The sequence below is a fragment of the Orycteropus afer genome, unplaced genomic scaffold (genome assembly GCF_000298275.1).
Source record: "Orycteropus afer afer isolate SDZICR_OR568_19922 unplaced genomic scaffold, OryAfe1.0 scaffold00082, whole genome shotgun sequence".
NCBI lineage: Eukaryota > Metazoa > Chordata > Mammalia > Tubulidentata > Orycteropodidae > Orycteropus > Orycteropus afer.
Genome location: NW_006921669.1, coordinates 8,778,386 through 8,802,985, shown reverse-complemented (window position 1 = coordinate 8,802,985; position 24,600 = coordinate 8,778,386). Strand labels below are relative to the sequence as shown.

The 24,600-nt window shown below is 45.2% G+C and overlaps 1 protein-coding gene across 1 annotated transcript in view; it reads left to right on the top strand.

The window, feature by feature from the left end:
- ABLIM1 (actin binding LIM protein 1) overlaps positions 1 to 19,832 on the top strand; it is a 235,739-nt gene extending 215,907 nt beyond the window's left edge. Inside the window, exons 13-23 of the mRNA XM_042781044.1 lie at positions 2,562 to 2,666; positions 4,365 to 4,412; positions 7,595 to 7,741; positions 9,981 to 10,072; positions 11,234 to 11,333; positions 13,110 to 13,174; positions 14,024 to 14,084; positions 14,986 to 14,993; positions 16,029 to 16,103; positions 18,178 to 18,258; positions 19,719 to 19,832. Coding sequence (XP_042636978.1) covers positions 2,562 to 2,666; positions 4,365 to 4,412; positions 7,595 to 7,741; positions 9,981 to 10,072; positions 11,234 to 11,333; positions 13,110 to 13,174; positions 14,024 to 14,084; positions 14,986 to 14,993; positions 16,029 to 16,103; positions 18,178 to 18,258; positions 19,719 to 19,832 — 896 coding nt within the window. The remainder of the gene's footprint in view (positions 1 to 2,561; positions 2,667 to 4,364; positions 4,413 to 7,594; positions 7,742 to 9,980; positions 10,073 to 11,233; positions 11,334 to 13,109; positions 13,175 to 14,023; positions 14,085 to 14,985; positions 14,994 to 16,028; positions 16,104 to 18,177; positions 18,259 to 19,718) is intronic.
- Positions 19,833 to 24,600: the final 4,768 nt, after the last annotated feature.

Here is a 24,600-nt window from a genome sequence, read left to right as displayed (position 1 = left end):
GTCCTAGCCGCTGGCTTCCTTTAATTACAAGATCTGTGACAGGTGTTAGCTAATCCTGTAGTGGTGCTTGCTCAATGGGGCCAGCGCATAGCTGCAGAATTAACTAGTTGGTGTGTTTCAGTCATTCATTCACAGGCATTTCTTAAGCACTTACTCAGGGCCACACGATGAAGGAGCTCTAGGTCTCATTAAGCCTTAGGTCTAAAGCAGGATTTCCTTCTAAATGTAAGCCATCTCCTTGCTTCCCCTGCTTGGCTCTACCTGTATTTTTTATTCTAGTTTTTTCAAACCTAAGCTAGTTATTTCTCTTTAGGACAATGATGAAAAATGAGATCACTTTTTTTTAATAGCTTCTTAAATCAACAGTTTAGAGTAGAGCTGTATAATTTTTAGAAGCTAATAAACAGCCTACCTATGTCGCTCAAACCATCTCTTACGAAGTCTCACTAGCTATTACCCTACTTTGAAGTAGTAAAGTCAACATTTTAATGTATTGGAAACTGGATACTAAACTGATTCTTGGGAGAGAAAAGATAAAACATTTCAGAAGACCATAACCAAAAGCCTAGGATTGAAATTTGAGCCAGCAATAAATTCTGATCCTGAATTTGGAATCTCTTAACTACCTGTTGATACAAATCTGTGCTCCATATATATGTGAAGTAAGATATTCCAAACAGATGTATGGATGGGGAAGACCCCCAATGAGATGGGCTGGCACAGTGGCTGCAGCAGGGGGCGCCAGCACAGCAAGGACTGTGAGGATGGCTCAGGACCAGGCAGGGTTTCGCTCTATTATACAAAGAGTCACTGTGAGCTGAAGCCAACTCGATGGCATCTAACAACAGCAACACAGAAATAGAGATATACATATGTGCATATGTATATGTGGAGAGAGAGATTAAAACACTATTAACATGCTATTTTAAAGCTCTAGTAATCAGTGTCCTCCATTCTTTGCTGACTAGATTGAGAACAGTTTGACATGAAGAAATTGGCTAATGTGAAGCTCTATGATTTATTTACAGTATCAGTACCATTATAAGAAAGATAAATTGGACTTCATCAAAATTTAAAACTTTTATGTTTCAAAGGACACCATCAAGAGTGTAAAAAGACAGCCCACAGAATAGGAGAAAATATTTGCAAACCATAATATCTGATAAGAGATTTGTATGTAGACTCTATAAAGAACTCTTACAACTCAATGATGAAGTTAATAGCATTAATAATCTATTAACTTTCAACAACCCTACATCTCTTGGTGTATTCCCAGAACATAAACTAGGAAGAAATTGGCGCTGTGGTTAAAACATTGGCAGTTCTACTGTGTCCTGTAGGGTCACTGTGAGTCAGAATCGTTTAGTTTAGTTTTTTGGGTTTAGCTGATCTCCCTCCATTTCAGCACAAGCCTCAGGTCATCCCTGCAGTTCTTCTGATCAGGAGGGAGTGCTGGTGGCCATGATGACACTCAGTGCTTTTGCAGCCAAGCCCAACTCTCCTTTGCAGCCTCCTCCCCGTTTTAGCCTCCAAGAGCACCATGTGTCAGTCCATCCACAGCGGTCTGTCCCACTGCTCCTTCACACTGAGGCCCTGCCACACCTCCTTTCTCATGATTCTCCAGCCCTCTGGAATCCCTGCCTTCCCACCCCTCTGTCCACCCACCCACATGGTGAACTTTCACATCCCCCTGTGGCTTTCCTGAAGAACGAATTGGTCCATCATCAAAGTTCCGTAGCAGTTTCCATCTACCCCTGAGTAACCAGTTACATGGCACATTAGTTATTTTTCTTAAATCTGTCTCCTTAGGTAAACTCTGGGTCCATTGAGGGCAGAGATTATGCCTCATTCATCTACATATCCTCAGTAATAGCTAGGTGCCCAGCCACAGTAAATGTTTCATTGATTGACGCGTTAGTCTGATGGGGCCTCATTTTCAAAAAGAAAGGTGGGGAGACATATAAGTGGTTCCAGAGGACCTAACAGAAAGGGTTCTGACACTCTTGTATATTTCAAAATAAGGAAATCATAAACATGGTGCAACAAAGCCATTTTGTATTACTGAGGACAAGGCCTGGGTGACCGCACAGGTGCCCAGACGTAGCCTTCAGTTCAGAAAAATACGTTCCAATTACCAGCCTCCGCCGCCATGCCTGGAAATGATTCTCTCCGGGTTTGCCTAGCCCACCCCTTCACATGCTTGTGATTTAACCATTTGACAGCTGATCCTTAATCCTTAGCAACTGACTTGCCATCCCTTTTATTATTCTTTCCATCTAATTGGTTTGCTGCAAGCTCACAGCCTCCAACCGCATGCCATTGGAATGATGCATCTGATGCTAGCTGCTTTTAACCTGGTTCCCCTTGAACTTCAATCTCTCTTTGGGAAAACTAAACCCCGTATCACCTTTGCAAGCCCCGTTGATAAATTGCTTTTGTTTTGGTTCTCCCTTTCGGCGTGCCTCCTCTGGTTGGTTGTTTTGGGTTTTGATTATGCTTGCTTTGTTTTCTTTCTTGCTCTTCTTTCTCTTATTTTGTTTTCTCCATTCTTCTCATTGGAGGCAATGAGCCGTCCAGCGGCCGGAACTCCCCTCTCCCTTACCGGCCAGACAGTCGCCCTCTAACTCCAACTTACGCTCAGGCCCCTAAACATTTCCATGTTCCAGGTAGGAGCTGACATGGTCTGTGTCTTGATGTCCTGTCACAGTGTAGAATGTGGCCTTGTAACCCGTCTTGTCTCCATCTCTCATGCTCTTTTAAGCGGGATGCATATAGTTGACAAATCCTAAATTGCAGGATCTGACCCAGAGGGGCCTTTCTGAGAGTTTTGTGTGTAAAAAGCCAGGATCCTATTGAGAGTTGAAGATTTCTCATATCTTGGAGAGGGTGGAGGGCGGAGGCAAAAGAACAGGGTTGAGTTGTTTTGTTTATACTAGTTTTTCCCTTGTACATTTACATTTCTACTTTCTGCAATTTCCCTGTGGTTTGGTGTCATTGACTAATGACCACAATGGCAATCCAGTTGTTTTCTCATCACAAAGATTGAACCACAGTGTTGCCTGGGAGTATTTTTATATTTCCTGTCTCTCTCCAGTGTGGGGATTGTTTTTATGGGTTTTTCTTTTTAGAGAGGTGTAACGTTAGGTAAATTGGGTGGTTTTTCTGCAGTGTACAGCTAACTAACCACTCTGCAGCCCGTCACGATATCTTGCAATTTAGGCTCGGTGCTGCAGGCTTTGCTGTGGTAGTCACGAGCTTTGGCTGTCACAGTACAAATAGTACTTTGCCATCAAGCACTGGAAAAATCCAAACCCATCAATATCTTAACGTTTTGAGTCAGTTCAATTTGGGAGAGCAAATTGGCCATCTCAGGGGTCACAATATTGGTTTTCCATTGGATGAACATTGATTTTCTTCTTTTAGCTACTGAAAGTACTTTAATAAATTACCCATTATGTTCATGTTGGTATATGTATTTGGAATCTGTAAGAGTTTTTTTCTTTTGCCTTCCAAACTTACCTAATAAAACCAAGGAAAGTTCAGTGAGATTTGGCCCTGGTTTTGGACTGTCGTTTTTTAAGTTTTCAAGGTCTGATTGAACCTTGAAAGTGGACAGTCCATATTTGTGGGTTTTTGTATCTTTCGTGCTCCAGCAGGATACAATGCCCATGATTCTGGGTGAAACAGAACCTTTTGAAATTTCCTGATCTTTGCACTTGAAGTAAAATGGTGCCACAACCAAATGGGGTCCTTTATAAATGTGAATAGTATTTAGCATCTCTTCCCTTTTTCTTTGGGAATTTGGCTATACAAGGCAGGGTTTTCTGAGCATCCCATCAGCACATCGGGCTAGGCTATGCATAGAAAGTGTTTTTGTGTTATAAAATATACCCTTAATTTTACTACATTGCTTTCCACTGTTCCACTCATTAGTTGAGAAGTAAATTGAGCCACTGGTACCTCCCAGGAGCTCAATTTCTAGACAGTAGCAATTTGAGGATCTGTCCTCAAACTGGTTATGTCTTGCTCATCATTAGAGCACCTGCACTGCTTGCATTTCTTCGTTTTCAATCCCACTTTTAATGAAGTGTGTAGCTGAAATAAATGGCTCATGAGTTAATTACATCTCTCGATATATACTAAGGTGTATTACAAAGGCTGCCATACCACTTGTCTGTAGTAATTCGCTCATCTCTGTAATTTTTTCTACAATAAACTCAAATCTTTGTAATACAAAAGTTTACCTCCTGGGTTATTTTTGTTCAAGAGCCTTCAGTTTGATTTGCCCCTTGGTTGATCTGTTTTTTTTTCCCATCGCTGAACTGGTTCCCATAATCACACACCTTTGCTTTTCATTTCCACAGATCAAGGGATCAACATTTACCGAAAACCACCCATCTACAAACAGCATGGTAAAACCCGCTCCCTTCCGCGCAGCTTTTGGTAGCAGATTCTGCTGAACGCCTCCTCTTTGCCATCCTCTGAAAGGCTTAACTGCTGCTGCTTTTGGGAACAAATGAGCAGATTGTGCTTTTATGGTCTCTGGTGGCACAGTAGTTAAGCGCTCAGCTGCCATCCCCTAGGTCAGCGGTTCAAACCCACCAATTGCTCCACGGGAGAAAGATGTGGCAGTCTGCTTCCCTAAAAATTTGCAGCCTTGGCAAAACCCTGTAGGGCGGTTCTACTCTGTCCTGAAGGGTTGGTATGAGTCAGAATTGACTCGATAGTACTAAGTTTAGTTTAGGCTAAGATGCAAGTATTGTGAAATTAATTTTTCTAGTCGAAAAACAGTATAGTTAGGTGACTTCTACCCCGGTTCTGAGCCCATGAAACCATGTATCACTCTTGTCACAGAGAAGGGGAAGTACTGCTTACATAAGGAATCCCAGACATCCTAACAAGGTTTTTGTTTTGTTTTGTTTTGTTTTTTGCCATCAAGTAATGTATCCAACCTTGATAGTCATTTTGAAGAGGTGGTTACATTTAACTATTTAACACCAGTGAAAGCCAGCCCCCTAGCAAATTAATTTGCCTGCGTCTAAATCTGCTTGGCCATCTGGCACCCCATCTTCTTCTTGTGGGGCCTGTAGCCGTCTGCACCCTGCACTGGAGTGGACAGGACACAAGCTGAGACAGGAGTCCGGGCCCTGCCACAGCTCTTTTCCCAGTAACTCTGTCATGTCACAGAAGTACTCTCTCTCTGCCCAGTTTTTTCATCTGTAAAAACTAATGAGTTAGATCAGTTCATCTATGAAGTTCCTGCCAACTAAACACAACTGAAATGGGTTGGTAACTGTATTTTCCTTTTCCAGGAAGACAGAACCTTTAAGCCCGGGAAATTGGGCCTCTAAGGCTCTCCATTGGCCACAAATCTCTGTAAATAGATAGAAAGCAAGGCTGGCCCTTGGTGATTTCAGAAAGTGATGCCCAAATTGTGCCTGGAAATTTGAAGGCTGCCTTTTGAACCCAGCTGACATTAATTAGTCCTTGAGGATTATTCGTATGACATAAAAAGCACATAAAGTTGAAAAAATTTTAGGCCAAAAATTCTAGGGAGAAAAAGAGAAAGTGTGTATCTGGAACTGTCTTTTGATTTTTTTTTTTCCTCACTTTTCACTTTTAAGGTTTTACACCACATGCTTGCTTTTTAAGTTTGTTAACATTGTTTTTGTTTGTTTTTTTTATGGTTTAATGTCTTCCCACCCACTCATTAACATGTGAATGTTTAACTAACTACTGACTTCACCAATTCTAATACGTAAGTACTGTTTGAAGGCTTGCTTTTTTTTTTTTTTTTAAATTTAAGAATAAGCTTCCCAGAATTTGGTTGTCAGTTCAGAGACTTCTTTATACTAAAAGCAATAGGCCCTGCCTCTCTGAACAAAAAATGATCAAATAATTAAGATTTAAGGAGATTGAGTAACGTTAGATCATTTATTGAGAAGGGATTAATTGACCTCTTTTTGTGACGTTTACTTTGGCTGAAGCCTTTGCTTTCAGTCTGTTGTGACTTAATTAAGAATGGCCAGAGCAGTGCTTCCCAAAGGACATTCTACAGAAGAGTAGTTCCACGCAATAGAAATAGAGTTATTTAAAAAAAAAAAAGGGGGGGCAGGGTAGAGTCTGTGCTCTGATGCATTTGGGAGATGCTAGATTTTAAAAAGTTGCAGGTTTTTAAAAGGCAGAACTTCTCACTCTTAAATCTGCTGAAGTGTAGTATCCAGTGTTTGCCAAGCTGCAGTGCTTTCCCATGAGATGTGTGTTCAGAGAAATCCTGCCCCATGAGTGGCCCAGACATAGCCTTCAGTCAATTGAGGCCCAGAGAGCTACTAAAAGGGTGTGTGAGTTGGAGCTGAAAAGTCAGAAAGTTAGTCCAGATTTTTAAAAAATGTAAATGTAAAAATATCCGAGTCTACAGGGAAAAGTTTTATTTATGGCTTTGCATTTTGGAATGTTTAGTAGCATTCCAAGCCAGTTTGCAAAGTTAGTGGGAATCAGGGAGTGAGCATTACCCTGATTTGGGTTGCTCGCACTCTTTGATTTCAAGCCCTGGTGGTGCAGTACTTAAGCACTCAGGCACAAACAGAGAGCTCTGCAGCTGTAACCGGGCAGCTGCACTGTGGGAAAAAGACGTGGCAGTCTGCTCCCATAAAGATTACAGGCTTGGAAACCCTGTGGGGCTGTTCTACTCTGTCCTGTAGTGACATTGGCTCAGAATCGACCCAGAGGCAACAGGTTTGGGTTTTGTTGGTGGATCTGTGATTAAATTTGGGCCCTAAGCCCCCCTCCTATGTGTAGCCGTTAAGAGTTCTGTTAACCGATGGTCACCATAGTCTGACTTGTGTCGTTTCACAGTTAGAGAACGTGTATATCCAGACCTTTGAACAAAACCATTAGTAGGAGTGGCAAACGCCAGTTAACAGCACTACGCTCAGTTCGTGCAAGTTGAGAGCAGATTTTCCCATTCCCATTTCTCCTAGGACTCCAGGGCATATGTACAATATGTAGGAATTAAGATGGACTGGACCAATCTATTTGTGGCTTCTTGCCCAAGGACACAAGGCCAGCCAGCCCTCTAATAATTAACAAATGCAGCCCAGTAACAGTGTTATGCTTTTAATTTAGCTCTTTAACCTCCAATTACTGACCTGAATGTCCAGTTCCTCTAGACAAGTATTAGCCACTGGAGCTTTCTATGACGATGGCATTGTCCTGTAACTGCCCCATGGGTACAGTGAGCCACTAATCACCTGTGGCTACTGAGCATGTGAAGTAGCTAGTGCCACTGATAATGGAATGTGTAATTTCATTTCATTTAAATAAATTTAAATAGCCTCATGTAGCTAGTATTGTACAGCACAGCTGGAGAACAAGGCTGTTGTGATATGGAACAGATGAGGCAGGGAGCTCTCTTCTGTCTGGACATGGGTAGTCATTGGACACCACAGACTGCCTGGGCAGTTAATAATGGTGATATACAGAGCCTTCTAGGGTTGAAAACATTGCCAGAAAACAACAACAACAACCCGTATAAGGGGGGCTGGGCCACCCCTGCCTTGCAGACCGCAGCTAAGCCGCCCTGATTCCCACCTAGATGCAGCTGCGCTGGCAGCCCAGAGCAAGTCCTCAGAAGACATCATCAAGTTTTCCAAGTTCCCCGCAGCGCAGGCTCCAGACCCCAACGAAATACCAAAGATTGAGACGGACCACTGGCCTGGTCCTCCCTCACTTGCCGCCATAGGTATGCAACCGTTGGAGCTAAGTCAAACGGACAGGTTTCTAGAGGGGTCTCAAAATGAAATTCTTAAAATAGGCAAGAAAATGTGTCCTGTTATAAGGACTTCTTAGGAAGGTATGATCGAGAGGTAGAATAGTGGGACAAAGTCTAATGTGGTATTAATTTGTATGCAAAATGGTTAAAAGTTACAAAAAAGGCATCCACCAGAGCCTTGCTTTAACCACCCCTACTGAGACACAGAACTAGTCTAAAACCCATTGTCTTCAGGGACTCTCGGAGTCATGATGCAAAACCAGTACCTCGTTTTAACACGTTTAGATGAGAGCTGCAGGGCAGGAACACTGTTCTGTAGAATTAGAGTCTGTGGGTGAATTTACGGAGTGTCCTTACAAGCATGACAGCTTCTGGTTGAATTTGTTTGGACTATTTCTGGGTTTTCATTAGATTTCTCTTAACAACCAGTCTTAACGTGCGAGTCCTTTTCGTTTGTCTTGCACTCACGTTCTCAGCTAAGAAGCACTAGTGCAAGGTACCCAGTGTTCTGAAACATCACTGTATGCAGTTGTGTGAGTTCACGCCTTACCATCTCCATGAATTCTGTGCTGTGATGTCACACTCGAGCTGTTTCATTCTTTGCTTTGAACCACAAATTTATGCTTTAGAATTGTCTGCATCTTCACTGTTTTATCAGTAATGACATCACTTGGCCTAAAAAGAGGTATTAGCAAACACCAGGGCTAATACTGAAAATTTAGTGTGTCAGCCTTACAAAGATAGGACATTCCTGTTGACAACCTAAGAGGCCTTCAATTTTCCAAAATTAACAAATTTTCTTCATCATGTGATTTCTCACCAAGTTATCTTTGGAATAACTTTTCAGTCAATATAAATGGATTTGGAAGGAATTTAAATTTGTCGAAAGAGATGAAGGAAAACCCACTTCTCAGTTCATTATTCACAAGTAGCCTAGAGATTCTGTTGACCTGAGATCTATGTAATTCTTGTATCTCTTAATTTTTATTAGTATGGGCTAAAGAGAGACAACTCACGCTGACATTTATGATTTTTTAGGACTGAGCCCTAGTGGTCAGCGATTCTCTACCAGTCCATGCCCTTTGGGAAGTTCTTTGGGCCCCTGTGATCCCTGGCTCAGTCATGTCACTTAGCGGAGACAATAAAGCAGCTAAACTTTTGGGGGCAGGGGGAGGGGGAATAAAAATGTTGTCATTAAAACCACTTTCTCTAAATAGTTTAAAGCTCTTTGGGTTCTAATATGTGGAAAATTTGGGGCCCGTTAATCAAAATGATAAAAACTAAGACTAGTAGTTGAAGTTTATTTTGATTAGATTAACAAACCTTCCTGTTTCCTCACACAACCACCTTAATCCAAGCAATTTGGGAGGGGGGGGGGAAATATATATATATATCCTAATCCTTCCAGCTATTGAGACAGTTGATCCCTTCTTTCCCATGCCTGTCTCCTCTTTTACAGAAAGCTCAGGATTTGTACATGATTTGGTATATTTTTTTTACCAACTAAATAACTTATAAGCTATACTCATAATTTTAACTCTGTAAATATAAAATTCCTGCTATAGTCATGCTTTTAACTCTGTAAGTATAAATTTTCTTCATGACCATTTTTCAAAGGATTGAGAAAAAAAAAAAGTTAGAATCTCATCCCTTAAAAAAAACCGAAAAGACATGCTTGTTAATGAGTATGAGAAGGGTGGTGATACTATGACAAGCCTCACTATTCAGAAAAAATTAAAACACCAAGATTTTAAAACATGTCACAGAAGAGTGACCATCCTACCTATTTGATGGTATGTAGATGGGTTTGGATTCCTTGCTTTTTGTAAATTGACCCCAGGGACATGTGATAATAATTGAGTATACCACATGGTGAGCTCTGACCAGTGGTTTCTGTGATGGCTTAGGCCCTGCCCATCACAAAATCAATCTGAGTTCTGATTGAGCAGGCCAGTGGTCAGGAGGCCATGAACCATGCCTCACCTGCACCACACGTTGGACTGGCTTGTCCACTGGTCTCATTCTCTCTAGAACCAGCCAGTCGTGCTGAATAGATGGTGAGCACGTTTTTGCATGTGTTGTTCACCTTAAAATGTTAAAGACAGTGGCTGACTTTGCCAGCCTCACAAATTGAGCACAGATGGACTAGTCTGTTAAGGTTCTCTTGTCGTGGGGCTGATATGAGAAGTTGTCTTTGCTGTGGAATTAGGAACTGATATGAGACGCAGATCTAGTGGCAGAGAGGAAGATGAGGAGGAACTTCTGAGACGCCGACAGCTTCAAGAAGAACAATTAATGAAGGTTTGTCCTTAAACTACCTTGCTGCTGTCTTCTATTCAGTTCCATCCGATCTGTATTTTCTAAATGACTCCTATGTGCATAGCACCTAGATGTGCAGTAGCTAAGACAAGATGAGTATCTAGTAACAATACTAGGACAATACATAGTGGGTTCTGGAGGAGATGACATTGAGGCCAGAGACCAAAGGGATGTGGAACATCTGGGCTTTCTCAAGAAGAGCATGACTGGGCGAGGGGGTTTGGCAAGTGCATGCATTGAGAGAATGCTTAAGGGCCAGGTCAAGCCAAGTGGTGTAGACTGGAGAGAAGGTCAACATTTCCTTCCTTCCCCCACAGTCCCACTCTTCTACTGGGATCCCCTTGGGATTAAGCATTTCTCCAAGTCTTTCCAAGGGACTAGGAGGGCTTGGTATGTACTTCTGGGCCAGGAAAAAGGGGAGAAAAGGGACTGCCCCTAAGATGCCATCGTCATACCTTCCCTCCATCATCGATATCTCTAGCATGGGGCCTACAGAATCCCAGAAGACCAAAAGAGAGGAGAAAGGAGCCAGGTAGTGACACACTCTCCCACCAATAAAGGGGCTATTGAAACCCTTGATGTGTAATTACATGGGGAAATGCACATGATATTAGTTATAAGAAAAAATACACAGTTGCATTTGTGGTATGATTCCAGTTTTGTATAGTATGTGCCCAGAAAAATACTGGATGGTGCTTTTATCTGAGCAGTAGATCATGGGTTACTCTTCTTCCATGGTTTCCAAAATCTGTACATTGAGCATGCGTTACTTTTTCTTCTGTTTTTAAGCAAATCAATGCAATTTCTTTTTAAAGGCTATCATCCCCAATCCCCACTGTCCCCATCAAGAATTCACACATATTCACACATAGCTCCTGAGGTCACCAGCTAGCAGTTTAGGGGAGGGAAAAGGAAGGAGAATATTTTCTGACAACCTGATTTAGGGAAATAGAGCCTTGAAATTGAAAAGGCTAAGAAGGGTTTAGGTTCTAAAACCTAGCCTGCCTCTTGAGGAACCCCAAGGAGACCACAAGCCTCCAGACTCCTCCAGAGCCATGAACTTCTTCTAAGATCTTGTAAAAAGAAACTGCGTTTTATTAAAGTAATTGCAGGTTCCACTTCCTTTTTCCTCTCTGTGATTAGCTCAACTCAGGCCTGGGGCAGTTGATACTGAAAGAAGAGATGGAGAGAGAGAAGGAGAGCCGAGAAAGGGCCAGTCGCCATGATTCTCCCATCAGCTCAGGTGAGCAGCAGACCCACTGTCTTCCCCAGCCAAGAGCTGGCTGCCTGTGTGCGGGGGCCAGTGATGACTGTCCCAGGAGGGGCAGGACCATTCCTGCTGGCACCCACAGGAAGGGAGTCTGGCGAGCCCACTTCCCATCAGTGTAGCTTATGAGCATGCTGTGTGTGTTTCCTTCTTGCTGGAAATGGGGAGCCCTTGGAGGATCTCAAGACTGGGAGGAATCTGTCCCCATGTAGTAGGGCTACCTTCTAGAACAATCATCTCAGAAGGAAGCAGCAAGAGGAGGTCTTTATAGAGAAAGGTTGCTTTTCTGACAGGAGAGAGCATCAGCAATACATTTTCAAAGCATCGTTATTAGTATGTCGATTACAAGACCTGAGCACTGATGATGGTGTTCTTGAAGGAGCTGTCTGAAATAGCCTATCAGTATGTTTTGCCTGATTCTCTCTTAACCCACAAGATGTTTTCTCACATGTTCTGAATTAGCAGCATAATTTTCTGTCCAAAGGGTGCCTTTAAAAGTTTATTAGAATTTCCTGTATGCAAGTACTGTTGCTAAATATTATTTGTTCTTCACAGCATGCCAGTGAAGGACATGTTGTCATTACTGTCCCGTTTTAAAGCTAAGGAAACGAAACCCATTGGTACATAATTAATAACTAGCAAAACGAGGATTCAGGAGTCCAGGTGTTCCAACCCCAGACCCACACTCTTACCTGGAATGCCCTGCTACCTCACATAGGTTCCTCATTGGCATTGATTTTAGATTAGCTTATTTAATCTTTAGAGTTCATCTTTAGTTGTTGTTGTTGTTGTTATATGCCATCGAGTCGGCGCCCCGACTCATAGCGACCCCTCCTTGGGTTTCCAAGGCAGTATCACTACGGAAGTAGGATTGCCCAACCTTCCTTCCGAGGAGTGGCTGGTGGGTTTGAACCGCCAGCCTTCTGGTTAGCAGTCAAGTGCCTTAGGCACTATGCTACCAGAGCTCCTTTTAGAGTTCCTTCTAATTCTGCAATTCTGTTCTGTAAAAGTATATAACACCATACCTGTGTGGATCGAGACATGAAGACTTAGAAAGATTAGATACCATGACCAGAGATGCAGAGCTGTGAAGTCGCAGAGCTAGAATTCAAACCCAGGTCTCCCCCCATCCCCACCAGAGCCCAGCTGTCACGAGCAGCCATGCTCCTGATGGACATGATACCTATATCAGGCCTCCCAGAGGGCCAACCCCGTCTGGCCACCAGATCTGGATCATTTACATAGCTGGCTTCCAGGTCACTTGTTGCTATCTTACTGACTGAGACATTGGCTTTTTGCATTCAGACAGCCCCGGGTTCAAATCTTTGCTCGGCTGTTTGCTAGCTGAGTGACCTTGGGCAAAATACTTCACATCCCTTGCCCTCTTCCCTCTTCTGTAAAATGAAGATAGTAATTGCATCACTAAAGTCGTAATGAGGCGTCAGAGAGGTAAAGCACGCTGAGCACTTAGACGCATTCCGGAATCTTAGGAAGTGCAGGTGACCTTAGCCCCAGGCCACTTAGCTGAGCTGGCTGTTCTTCTCTTTCCTGCCCTCAGTAAGGTCACTGGCCACCCATTTCTGACATCATGTAAATACGGTGATGCTTTGGGAACATTTGGGCTCAATATTGTTTAAGTTACCCACTTTAAAACTTCTGCTCTACAAAGTGAATTTATATTGCCAAACTTGCCTTGGAGAATTAGACTTTCAGGTTCCTGATGATTGGTCTTTTTCTGTTTTTATCTTTCAGCTTCACATGCTCCGTCATCTAAAACCTCATCTCTTCCAGGCTATGGCAAAAACGGGCTTCACCGGGTAAGATTCCACCAATCCATTTAATCCAATTAAATGACTCCAGTTAATTGTTTTTGGGTTAATCCCCTCCCCAGTCCTATCTGAAGTACCAGCGGTACATCTGAATCCATCTAACTCTTGATCTCAAACATTAGAGCATAAGGAATTGATCATTTCCCTGAGCTCCTGATGAAGTCACAGTGTGTCACAGACAAGATAAACTATTTCACTTGAGAAAAAAATAAACTGACCGTAGACAAGGGGACAGCCCACACAGGCTTGTAGGAAGGAGACAGAGAGCAAATCACCGCAGATTCACCTACAGTCATGCAAAAAAGGAGTCACTTGAGTTATCTCTGCTGAAGAAAGAAATAGGAATGTGTGTTACCATGCGATTGTGTGACTAAGTAGGGAAGTGAACCTTTTTTACTTGTCAGCAGGAGGTAAGTATACCAAGAGCCTCCTGGCAGCAGTATTAGATGTTCAGGAGACAGACACTTGATGGTAGACAAGTTGTGGGTGGCATTGGATGGCGTCAGGTTGACCCCACCTCACAGCGACCCCATGTGACAGCAGAGCTGAGAGCTGCCCGCGGGGTTTTCTAGGCCATCATCTTCACAGAAGCAGATCACCACCCGGTCTTTCTCCCAGGGAGCTACTGGATGGATTCAAACCGCCAACCTTCCTGTTCGTAGCTGTGCACTTAATGTTTGTGCCACCCGGGCTCCTTGAGAGAGAGAAATAATTAGAGCCCAGGGATTTAACTGGGAAAGAATTCTTAGGATGTATTAAATCTCATTCCCTTTTCAACTGATTCCAAGATGGTTGCTTTGGAGAAGACTTTCCAACAATTTGTGTTCCTTGTTTCAGCCTGTTTCCACAGACTTTGCTCAGTATAACAGCTACGGGGACGTCAGTGGTGGAGTCCGAGGTGAGGCTTTGGTGGCCGGGCTGTTGACCAATGTGGGCTGCGTCCTCCCTTTGTGGCTGAGGTCCACGAGAGGCTATGTCATCACAAGTAGATGGCTGTAGTCGTGCTGTCTCCCATCCTGGTGTGGGATCACATAGCCACTGTGAGCTAATGCAGCATTTAATAAGATCTCCAGGGATCCCTAATGAAATAAAACTATGAAAAGAGAATTTGTGAGAAGTATTTTTTGCTCCTACTATGTGCTGAGCAATATATTAGATACCTGGAGGTATAACCATAAACAAGGCATGGCCCTTACTCTCATGACGTGTATGGCCTGGTGCAAGAGAGCATGAGCATGAGGGTGAGCATGAGAGCCCATGCTCCTGAAGAGGCCGTGGCAGCTCAGGATGATAAATGCGATGAGTGGAGATGCAGAGACGATGAAGGAGGCACCTTCAGGTTACTAAAGAAAGCTTCCAGGAGAAAGGGATGGTTTAATTGCAGACTAAAAATGGAGCAGGCATTTCCTGGCTTTAGGGAGGCAGAAGGGAGGGCATGTCTAGAGTCCCAGAGCAGGAAGAGAACAGGATTCGTTGTTTTCTTTTTCTTTGGGGGGGCAGGTTTGGAAACTGTAGTCAAAGCTGTGTTGTTGTTGTTGTTATGTGCCGTCGAGTCAGCCCTGACTCATAGCAACCCCTTCTTGGGTTTCCGAGGCAGTATCACTACGGAAGTAGATTGCCCCATCTTCCTTCCGAGGAGTGGCTGGTGGGTTTGAACCGCCAGCCTTCTGGTTAGCAGCCAAGTGCCTTAGCCACTATGCTACCAGAGCTCCCGTAGTCAAAGCTAGCTTTTCTATTAAGGTTTCCATGATCATCCATGGTCTTGCCCTTATGGTGTCTTCTTTTCCTTTCTTTTTCAGACTACCAGGTATGGGACACTTGGCCTTTGTTGAGTTGCCTACACCACCAGAACAGCCAACTCTCAATCCAGATGTGTGTGGTTGCTCTGGGGAGGGCTTCTCTTGAGAAGATACTTATCTTGGTTGATCCATCTACTCCTGTGTCCATAGCCCTGAGGAGTAGGCAGGCCTGGTGCTTGGCTCAAGCTGTCCCTACAGGCCTTGGGGACGGGGCATGAACCAGGCCAGGTGTTGGGGGACTGCCTTGCTCTGGCCTTGGAGTAGAAGTAGACCAGAATGAAGGGTCTGTCCATGTATAGTTTGTTGTTGGTGTTGTTTTCTTTTTGTTGTAACCACTCAGTACTTTAGGTCCTCCTCTCCCTTGCCTGGTCCTACATGAAGAGAAACTCATGCTTTGGAAACTAGGAATGAGCTGTTTGCTCTGGTACCATTGTTATCTTGGTAGCATCTATTGTTGTTGTTAGGTGCCATTGAATCAGCTCTGACTCATAGCGACCCCGTGTACAACAGAACGAAACACTGCCCAGTCCTGCGCCAGCCTCACAATCCTTGCTATACCCGAGCCCATTGTTGTAGCCACTGTGTCAGTCCATCTCGCTGAGGGCTCTCCCCTTTTTCACTGACCCTCCTATTTACCAAGCATGATATCCCTCTCTACCTAAACCTTCTAAGGTTGAGATGAAGATGGAGAAAAGGGAAACATGCAAAGAAACAGGACAAAAAGAAAGTAGCAATAGACCTGGCCTTTTATTTATTTACTTACTTAGAACATACCATTACATTCATACATGGAGCCTGCATTCAGAAATTAGTCAATAGCTAGTAAGCCAGGATCTCTCCCCAACTTATATAGGAGAAAGCAGTATTCCTGTTCTTGTTCAGCAAGACTCTCCTTTTGAAAAATACATGGTAATCAAGATGGTGCCTCTATGAAAAGAGAGTGAGGATTAGAGACTCAAACAGGGACGTTTGGGAGCCCACAGGGTCCTCTTGTCCATTCCCCATGCTGTTGTGCTCCTCCTTACCCAGCATTCCTGTTTCAGACCCTCCAGGATGGCCACATGCCCGGGATGCGGATGGACCGAGGAGTGTCTATGCCCAACATGTTGGAACCAAAGGCAAGTGCAGAGCTTCTACTCTTTCTTCTTATACGGGGACAACAAGCTGGGGTGGAGCCTTGAAAGTGTCATGGTTTTCTGTCTGTTCACCATCTCAGAGGGTTGTGCCCTCTTTGTTATTGGCTGGTACGTTCAGGTAAAGCCCTATCATAGAGCATCCTGCCATTCCCCTGGATTCTCCACACCAAGTCACCAGGCTAAGCCCTCACCGGGGAGCTCTGTCTATACGGTGAAGTACTGACACTTCGCTTCCTGTGACCAAGGTAGTACTGGTCCATGCCACGAGCACTACAAGGTATACCCAATGCCAAGTGGATTGGCAGCAGAGTGCTCAGATAGGTGACTAGTTGTCTTGGTTTGCTCAGGACATTCCCAGTTTTAGCTCTGAAAGTCTTGCACCCAAGGAACCACCTCAGTCCCAGGCTCCAGGCAAACCTTAGCTCCGAATACCCTGGCCATCCAGAGGTGTCCAAGGGCTTGTGCTCCCTGGTGACCAGGGCTCAGTTCAGTATGCAGCCCAAGGACACTGCTCTGGCACACCTGGCTCCAGGATTCATGAGCCAGTCATGGAGCAGGATTATTGCACCCTGCCCAGAATTATCCTGCTGGATAATGACATCATGTGACGGACAAGATGGTACTTGTCATTTCCCTTTGTTTGTTTGTTTGTTTTGCCATTTCAGCCATTTTTATTGTGTTAAGTACATATATAAAACCAAACATTTCCCATTTCAGTGTACTTTACGTGTATAATTTGTGACACTAATCACACTGTTGTGTAGTCATCAGCACCATCTGTTTCCAGTTGTTCTTATCAGTCTTAACAGAAACTCTGCAGCCCTTAAACCTCTTTTCCTCTGCTTTCCCCACCCCTGCCCACCACTAATAAACTTTGGTCCCTATGCATTTGCCTATCCTACATTATTTCACATAGGTGTGATCATAGTATATATATATTGGTCTTTGCCAAGGGCACAGGAGGCCACATCTTCTGACCTCTTCTAACCCCACAAGAGGAAGACAGAATCACCATCAGTAGCCCAAGGCCTGTTCCTGTGAGACCAGACATGCTGCCTCCCTCCAGCCCTTTTACCAACCATTCCTCCCACAGCACCCACCACCTCTCTGCTAGGTTTCATAATTCGCTGCAGTGGCCACACAGAACTCACAGATTATGGGGTTTATTAGGGAAGCACCAGACTACAGTTCAAATTCTGAAGTGCACTCAGTCTCTTGCAGTCAGCCATCTCACAGTCTCAGTAGCACATCACTCTCTCAGTAGTGCATGTCTCTTAAGTCTCTCTCTTAGCAACGTGTGTCTCCCACATCTCTCTCTCAGCAGTTGTGTGTCTCTCACATCTCTCAGGAGCATGTTTCTCTCAGCAGCATATATTTCTCAGCCAGCAGTCAGACACTTTCTGCCTCTAGGAGGGCTCCTTTTGAGCCTGGCAGAGTGGCCAAACTAACCAATCCCAACATCAGAATTCCATACACCTAAGAGAGAGAGAGAGAACTTCCCAGAAGATTGCTTCCTGCCACTCTCAACAGAAAGACCCCAGGTGGATAACTTGAACAATCAGGAGCTACTCAGTTGCTCACAGCAAATTCCACCATGGAGTTTACAAAGACTTATGGCTAGAAAAGCCACACTATGTAATTTACTACACCACGGTCCTTTTGTGGCTGACTTCTTCCACTCAGCATAAAGATGTCTTCATAAAGGTTCTTCCATGTTGTAGCATGGATCAGAACTTCATTTCTCTTTGTGGCTGAATAATCCAGTTATCTTAGAATTTTTATCTTCACCCCCTATTCCCAGTAAGTTTATATTCTTTCACTCAACACTCTCTAAGGACACAATGCTAGGTGAGACACTTGGATGGAGAGCCAGGAATGTATAAGAATATGTCCCTGTCCACCAGGGAACTTGAGTTTCAGGTGCTCTTGAAGGAGGAGCATCATGGCTCCAATGTTCAAATTACAATCTCTGAGAAGCTCTGTCCCAGGAGTACTGACTTTAAGTAGATCCTGCTCGTTAACAAAGTGGTCAGAGGTGTTTTTCTTTCCTTATCAGATATTTCCATATGAAATGCTCATGGTGACCAACAGGGGGCGCAACAAAATCCTAAGGGATGTGGACAGAACCAGGCTGGAGGTAAAAAAAAAAAAAAAAAAATCCATTCCCAATGGCAACTTCCTATACTTTCCCTACAACTTTCCCCTAAGAAATGTTTTATTTCTTCAGTGAAAGAAAAACCTAAATAAACTAAGAAGGATCAACCTGATAGTATAGGTAGAACTAAGAGGTGGCTTTGGAGGAAAACCCAAGTTTACAGTGACGAGACAAGCATAAAAGTACCTGGGAAATACAGGAGAACCAGCCAAGAGCCACAGTATAGATGTAGTCATTTTCTCTGGAAATTCAGCATTGCCATAATTACGGCTAGTGAGGAAGGAACGGGAGGCCCCCTCTTCCCCTGTAGACATCCGAGACACCGATGGAAGGACCTCTCAGTGAAAGCTTACACTGGACGAGTGCTCTCTTGGCTGGGTCCTCATTCCTCGTGGAAGGGTTATCTGGGTCCACATACCCAAGAGCCCCTTAGACTTGCAAGACTGGTCTTTGTTTCTTTTCCATCTGAATGACTTTAATTAAGACAAACCCCAGCTGCCAGCTTCTTAAGGAACCATTGTTTTTCCCATGGAGAACACAGCATCTTTGTTTAAGAGTTAGGTCTGGCACAGAGGACAGATGCTCCCGTATCTCAAGGGAGCTTTCCTAAAAGGAAGGCCAGAAGGATGGGCCCCCAGTAAGAACAAGCATCCACCTGAACTCCTGTTGCTGAGCCAGGACAAAGCTCGGGGGTTCCCGGAGGACCAGTCTGAAAGCCTCTCTCTTTAGTTTTCTTACTGCTCTGGGGCATTTTTCCTTATCTTCTCAACGAATAGGATCACCTCCAGCGTAATAAATCACTTCCTCTTCCCCTCAGGAGCTCTGATGGCATAGTAGTTACAGCATTCACCTGCTAACCAAAAGGTCAGTGGTTCAAACCACCGCCCGGCCACTCTGTGGAAGAAAGATGAGGCAGTCTGCGTCTGTAAAGATTTACAGCCTTGGAAACCCTTTGGGGTGGTTCCACTCTGTCCTGTAGGGTCATTGTGAGTCAGAATCAACTCCATGGCAGTGGGTTTTGGTTTTGGTTATACTCCTCACATGGTCCCTAACTGAAAGGTTGGTGGTTTGAACTCACTCAGTGGTATCACAGAGGAAAGGACTGGTGGATTACTTCTGTAAAGATTACAACCAAGAAAACCCTGTGGAGCCCAGTTGTACCCTAACACATGGGGTCGCCATGAGTTAGAATCAACTAGATGGCAGTGGGTTTGATTCATTGTTGTTTGGATAACCCCTCACTATTTGGTATTATGGTAATCATCACCAGTCCGCCAGCTCTACCCTGACCAGGGCCTTGTAACAAGGCTCAGGGCATGAGGTGAACCCCTGCAGCCATCCCAGCCTGCTCTTGGAAATGGTCTTTGGTGAACTGGACAGCAGCTTTCCCAGCTATCCACAAGACCATCAGCACTGACCCTTGCTCTCTCCTCCTTTTGCAGCGCCATTTAGCCCCTGAAGTGTTTCGAGAAATCTTTGGAATGTCCATCCAGGAGTTTGACAGGTTGCCCCTTTGGAGACGCAATGACATGAAGAAAAAGGCAAAACTCTTCTAAGTCCCACGGTAGACGGCAGTTAGAAAAAGGAGTGACTATGGCGGGGACACATAGGATGTTGTGTTAAAGGCCCAGAACTTGATTGGAGATTTGCAGCCACTGTTCCTCAGTAACAGCAAAAAGGGAAAAAGTCTGAGTCCAACACCCAGGAGCTGACTCAGGCCACCCAACAGCAACACTTGCCAGGAAGCGATGGGGGTAGCAACCTCTGTTGTCAAACTCAGCGGCGTGTTCACATTGACTTTCACGTGACCTTACATACCCAACAGGAGCTACATTCTTCTTTTGTTTTCTTTTAACTGTTGCCCAACAGCAGTGCTGACTGTAAGATAAGAGCCAGCAAGTGCCCTTAGGATGCCGCACAGAAAAACAAAACCAGAAACCGTTACACTAGTTCCAAAGTACGAGTATTTATTCTGTAGCACTGTGGCTAAGAAGAGCAAGCCCCCGGCCCCTACCCGTGTGGCCTGAGCCATTCTGCTCAAGCCTTTCCTCATGGCCTTGTGCAGCTCCGCCCACACTCTGCAGTAACGGACATCAGAGGCTGGCAGCCAGGTAGCTCTCTTTGAGCTTCAGCAAAGTTGTTTTTAACAAGCTCCTTGTTCTCTACTGTCTGTAGGACATGGTTGGCAAAAGACTTAGCTATTAGTGATTTTTTTTTTTTCTGAAGAGAAGGAAAAGGAAAAGAAAACCTCCCCAATACTTTTTCTGCTTGAGGGAGCAGGCTTCATTGTCCCTGCCCACTGAGAACAAGGGGGTGCCTTGGGCCCCACCTTTGCCAAGGAAGGAAAAGGAGAGAGTGCCTCCAGCTTGGCAGCTTGTATGCTGCTCCGTGATGCCTGCAGCCACGTGGCCCAGGGGCCCCGCCACTCTTGGCAGGGAGGAAGGCTCAGTGTCCCACCAGTGCACGTTCTCCAGCCTGGCCGCCTCTCTCTGCACCTCGCGTCCTGTGAATCAGATCCAGCCCAGCGTGGATCTTGTTTTTGAAGGTCGGTTCAGGAAGAGGCTGAGGAAAGGCACGTTCTTCTCTTTTTCAAACCCTGCAACTCCAAAGTAGATTGCTTCAACCAGATTCAATATGGCCTTTTCAACTTTTCATCTTGCCGCCTAGCCCTGTATGTGTGTATGTGTGTGTGTTTGTCTTTGTGTATGTGTGTGTTTAATGCATGTCTTATTTCTGCTTGCCTATTTGTCCCGCTGTGCTGAACCTTCTAAAGGACATCTGCAGTGCACCCACCTGAAAGATCTAGATGAGGCTGAACTGCCCACACACACGGCCCGCCTCCTGCATGGAAGGGCGTTGGTGTTTAGCAGCTTTGCACAGATGTAGCCTGACAGGATCAGACTGAAGACTGAATACCACAGACCTAGTACCTGGCTGCGTGTGGGCATCAGAGCATCTCACCTGAGTCTTCAAACTTGGCACCATGAGATTGGAATCAGAGCCTAGGATTTCGCCAGCCCACGGATACCAGACTACAACATGATTCCTGAAAGCCTGTCACTGTGACTCAAGCAGGAAGCTAGCTGGATCAAGGACAGTCTCTCTAATTCCACACACAGAAGAACAAAAGTTAAGACACATTTATCCTCATGCTTGGACTCTGCTTGGGCATTAATGCTCTGTTTTAAAGCCAAAGGAGAAAGCATTTGAATTTGCCTGCAGCGGTCACTGATCCTAAACCTCAGCAGTTCTTCCTGCTGGCACCACATGTTAGGGTTGCTCCTGTCTGTCTGACGCTAACAGTAAAAGGCAAGTGGGACACCTCTGGAACCCGTGCTGTGGACTGCCAGCTGGCAGCATGCCCACGCACTGGGTGCTGGAGTGGACACTGTCAAGCTTTGCAGCATTCTTCTGTCTGCGTGCAGAGGAACTGATGTGTGCTTGCCTTTGCAGTGCTGGGCACTGAATGTTTGAGGGCTGTTCTCCCACATACGTGTGTGTGTGTGCACGTGTATACGTATTGGACGGGGTGGTGCTGCAGAGACACCAGCCCCTGCTGGGCCTGAAGCCCACCTGCAGCTTGCAGTGTTGCCCCTTCATCTCTCATTTGCCTCTTGCTTGATCTGATAGTCTCACTGTCCCATCTTCTCTTTGACCTCTCCTCCAGTGGCAGCCTCAGCCTGAAGCGCGTGTGTCTGTCCACAGGGCCCTGCCCTTCAAGCTTCCTGTAGTGTGTGAGAGTGAGGAGGGGAGGGACTGTGATACCTCAGCCTTTCCCTCCCACGGTCATGAACGCTGGTGATCGGGTGGGTCCCAGACTTGGCTGGCAGAGAGGCCCTGTTCATTTTGGAGACAATAAAGGGCCCCCAAAGTTTTCACTGGTTAGGGAGGCCTGACCCAAGCATACCTTGGCAGATCAGATGTCAGTGTAGGAAAACTCAAGGTATTTGGGAAACATTTGCACAAGTCAGGTGGCTTTGCTAAGCTCCATACCCATTGGTCTGCATTAGGAGCTGTGTCCCAGAGTCAGGACGTTGGACTGGGAAAGGGGGCCAACTCCCCTAATGCTGCAGAGACCTTGAGTTAAGGGAACAGCCTAAGATGACAGTGGTATAAAAGAGCTAAGCCCTAAACTACTTTTGTTGTATCTCTTGAACCCCGTTCTGTATCCACCTTGAGGGGTGAGGAGACTTGCTTCCACACCAAGCATACAGCTGATTTAAACTACAGCATGCAGACATGCACTGTGTGGCCTCCCGTCTACAAGCAGTGCTCCGCTTGAGGCAGGGGACGCCGGGTACCAGAATGCAGAGTGGGCTCCCAGCAGAGCGCTGCAGCTGGTAGAACTGGTCACAGAGCAGCAGCCTGGTTCCCTAACTACCCAGTGCGGTGTGTGGGCTGCAATGCCCCGTCCATGTGTTCCCCTGGACTCTGCATGCGTGTTCTCGAAATGTCCAGGCCACACTACAGAAGATTCAGGTTCTCTGCTTGAACCCTGCCCCACACAGCCCTTCACCTTCAGACTGTAAACACAGATTAATGGGATGGTTCAGTCTGAGGCACTTGACTGCTAATCAGAAGGCTAGCAGTTCAAACCCACCAGCCACTCCTTGGAAGGAAGGTGAGGCAATCTACTTCCGTAGTGATACTGCCTCGGAAACCCAAGGAGTGGTCGCTATGAGTCAGGGCTGACTCGACGGCACATAACATCAGTCTGGGGAAGGAATTCTGTGAGCGCATCCCTGGTGCATATACAAAGGGCTACATGCTTGAGCATTTGATGGACTTGTGACTCCGTAAGATCACTGATTGTATGAAGAAAAAGGTGTGTAGATGTGGACACCTGTGCTTCCTGCCAGTCTTCTTCCCAAAGGCAGGCTGTCGGTAAGGCCTCTCATCTTAGTTATTACATCCTGTGGAAAGGTGTCAGGAGGTGTTCCTCCCATGACTTCTTAAGAAATTAAAGATAGCCTGTTCTCTATAACCACATCAGAAAATAGCTAGAGTTAATGGATAGTAAGGTACAAAAAAGAAAAGGAAAAAAAAAAGTCGCTTTCCATCTGATGTGTTCCCTAACCCCTCCCTGCCTTCTGGCTCCTGTTTCCAAGTTGAATGTCGTCCTCTGCAGTGAAGGGGCACAGGCCCCACTCGCTGCTCTCACCCTCTCCGCCTCCATCTGACTCCGGCAGCTCCGCTCGGAGTTGTCGTGCTGGTAACATTTCTAAAACTTCCACCTGATTTCCTTACACCTTGAAGCAAATGCTCTTTTCTAAACAGTTGCATCTCAGATGATTATATAGAATATATACGCTTTTGCAAGTTAAAAAAACAAAAAATCAAATTAACCACTTTTGACTAGGTAGGTCTTTCTAAACAACTACTAAAAACAAACTTGGTGCCAGCGCCCTCTGACATGTTGACGCGGCAGGCGGCTGGTGAGGCTCTGGACTCGGCACCGCATCCTGAGAGTCACGAAAGACAGTGGAAGGAAAAGGAACTCCCAGGCATCGGCCCTGCTCTGCCCTCTGAAGCAAGCTCGGTTTTTTATAAACCAGCTCTCTCTATTTCTAGAAACTCCTTCATCTGGCTTCCAGTGCTAACCCTGATTGTGTTTGGTTTTGAAATTGTTTTTCTTCGAGGAGTCAGGTGTTTGCCAGTATGCCCTAAGATGCTCTCTTCATTGTTCCCTTTTGAAGAACTTATTACCCAGAAAAATTGACCTTTAGGGCTTAGGATTTGCAGTGATACCAACTTAGGGTGATGCTGTCCATTAAGGAAACCACAGTAGGCAAGAGAAACCTTTCTGTTTGACAATTAAAAAAAAAAGAATGCTGTCTTTCGATCTGCCGACCAGGAAGCGGTTGGGGAGGTGGTGACCAACATGCCTTGCATATGGGTTTGGTATTTTCATCTGGCCCAGTTTAGTTGATGACAAACTCAGATGAGCAGGTCGTGGGGAGGAGGTAGTCAGTTGAAGCTGAGAAACTTTCCATTGTGTGTATTCATGGCACAATTAAATGGCTCTAGCCTTTGTGAAGCTTAGTGTAATGGAGGGGTGACTGTACATTCAATAAGATTCCTCCCGGAAGTGTCCCTTGCAGCCTGGGGTACCCATGAGTCACTTCCTGAAGCCGTTGACCCCAGGCGGTAGGAGATGATGCTGTATACCTTAACTCTGAAAGGTGGTCAGCCACTTAATGATTGTATTTGTGTATGTTGCTTTACCTTAACAGAAGAAAAGACAATTGTCCACAAAGTCTTTGTTCTTTCTGGGTGGTAGGTACAGGCCTGTCCAGTCATCGTGTGTGTGTGTGTGTGTGTGTG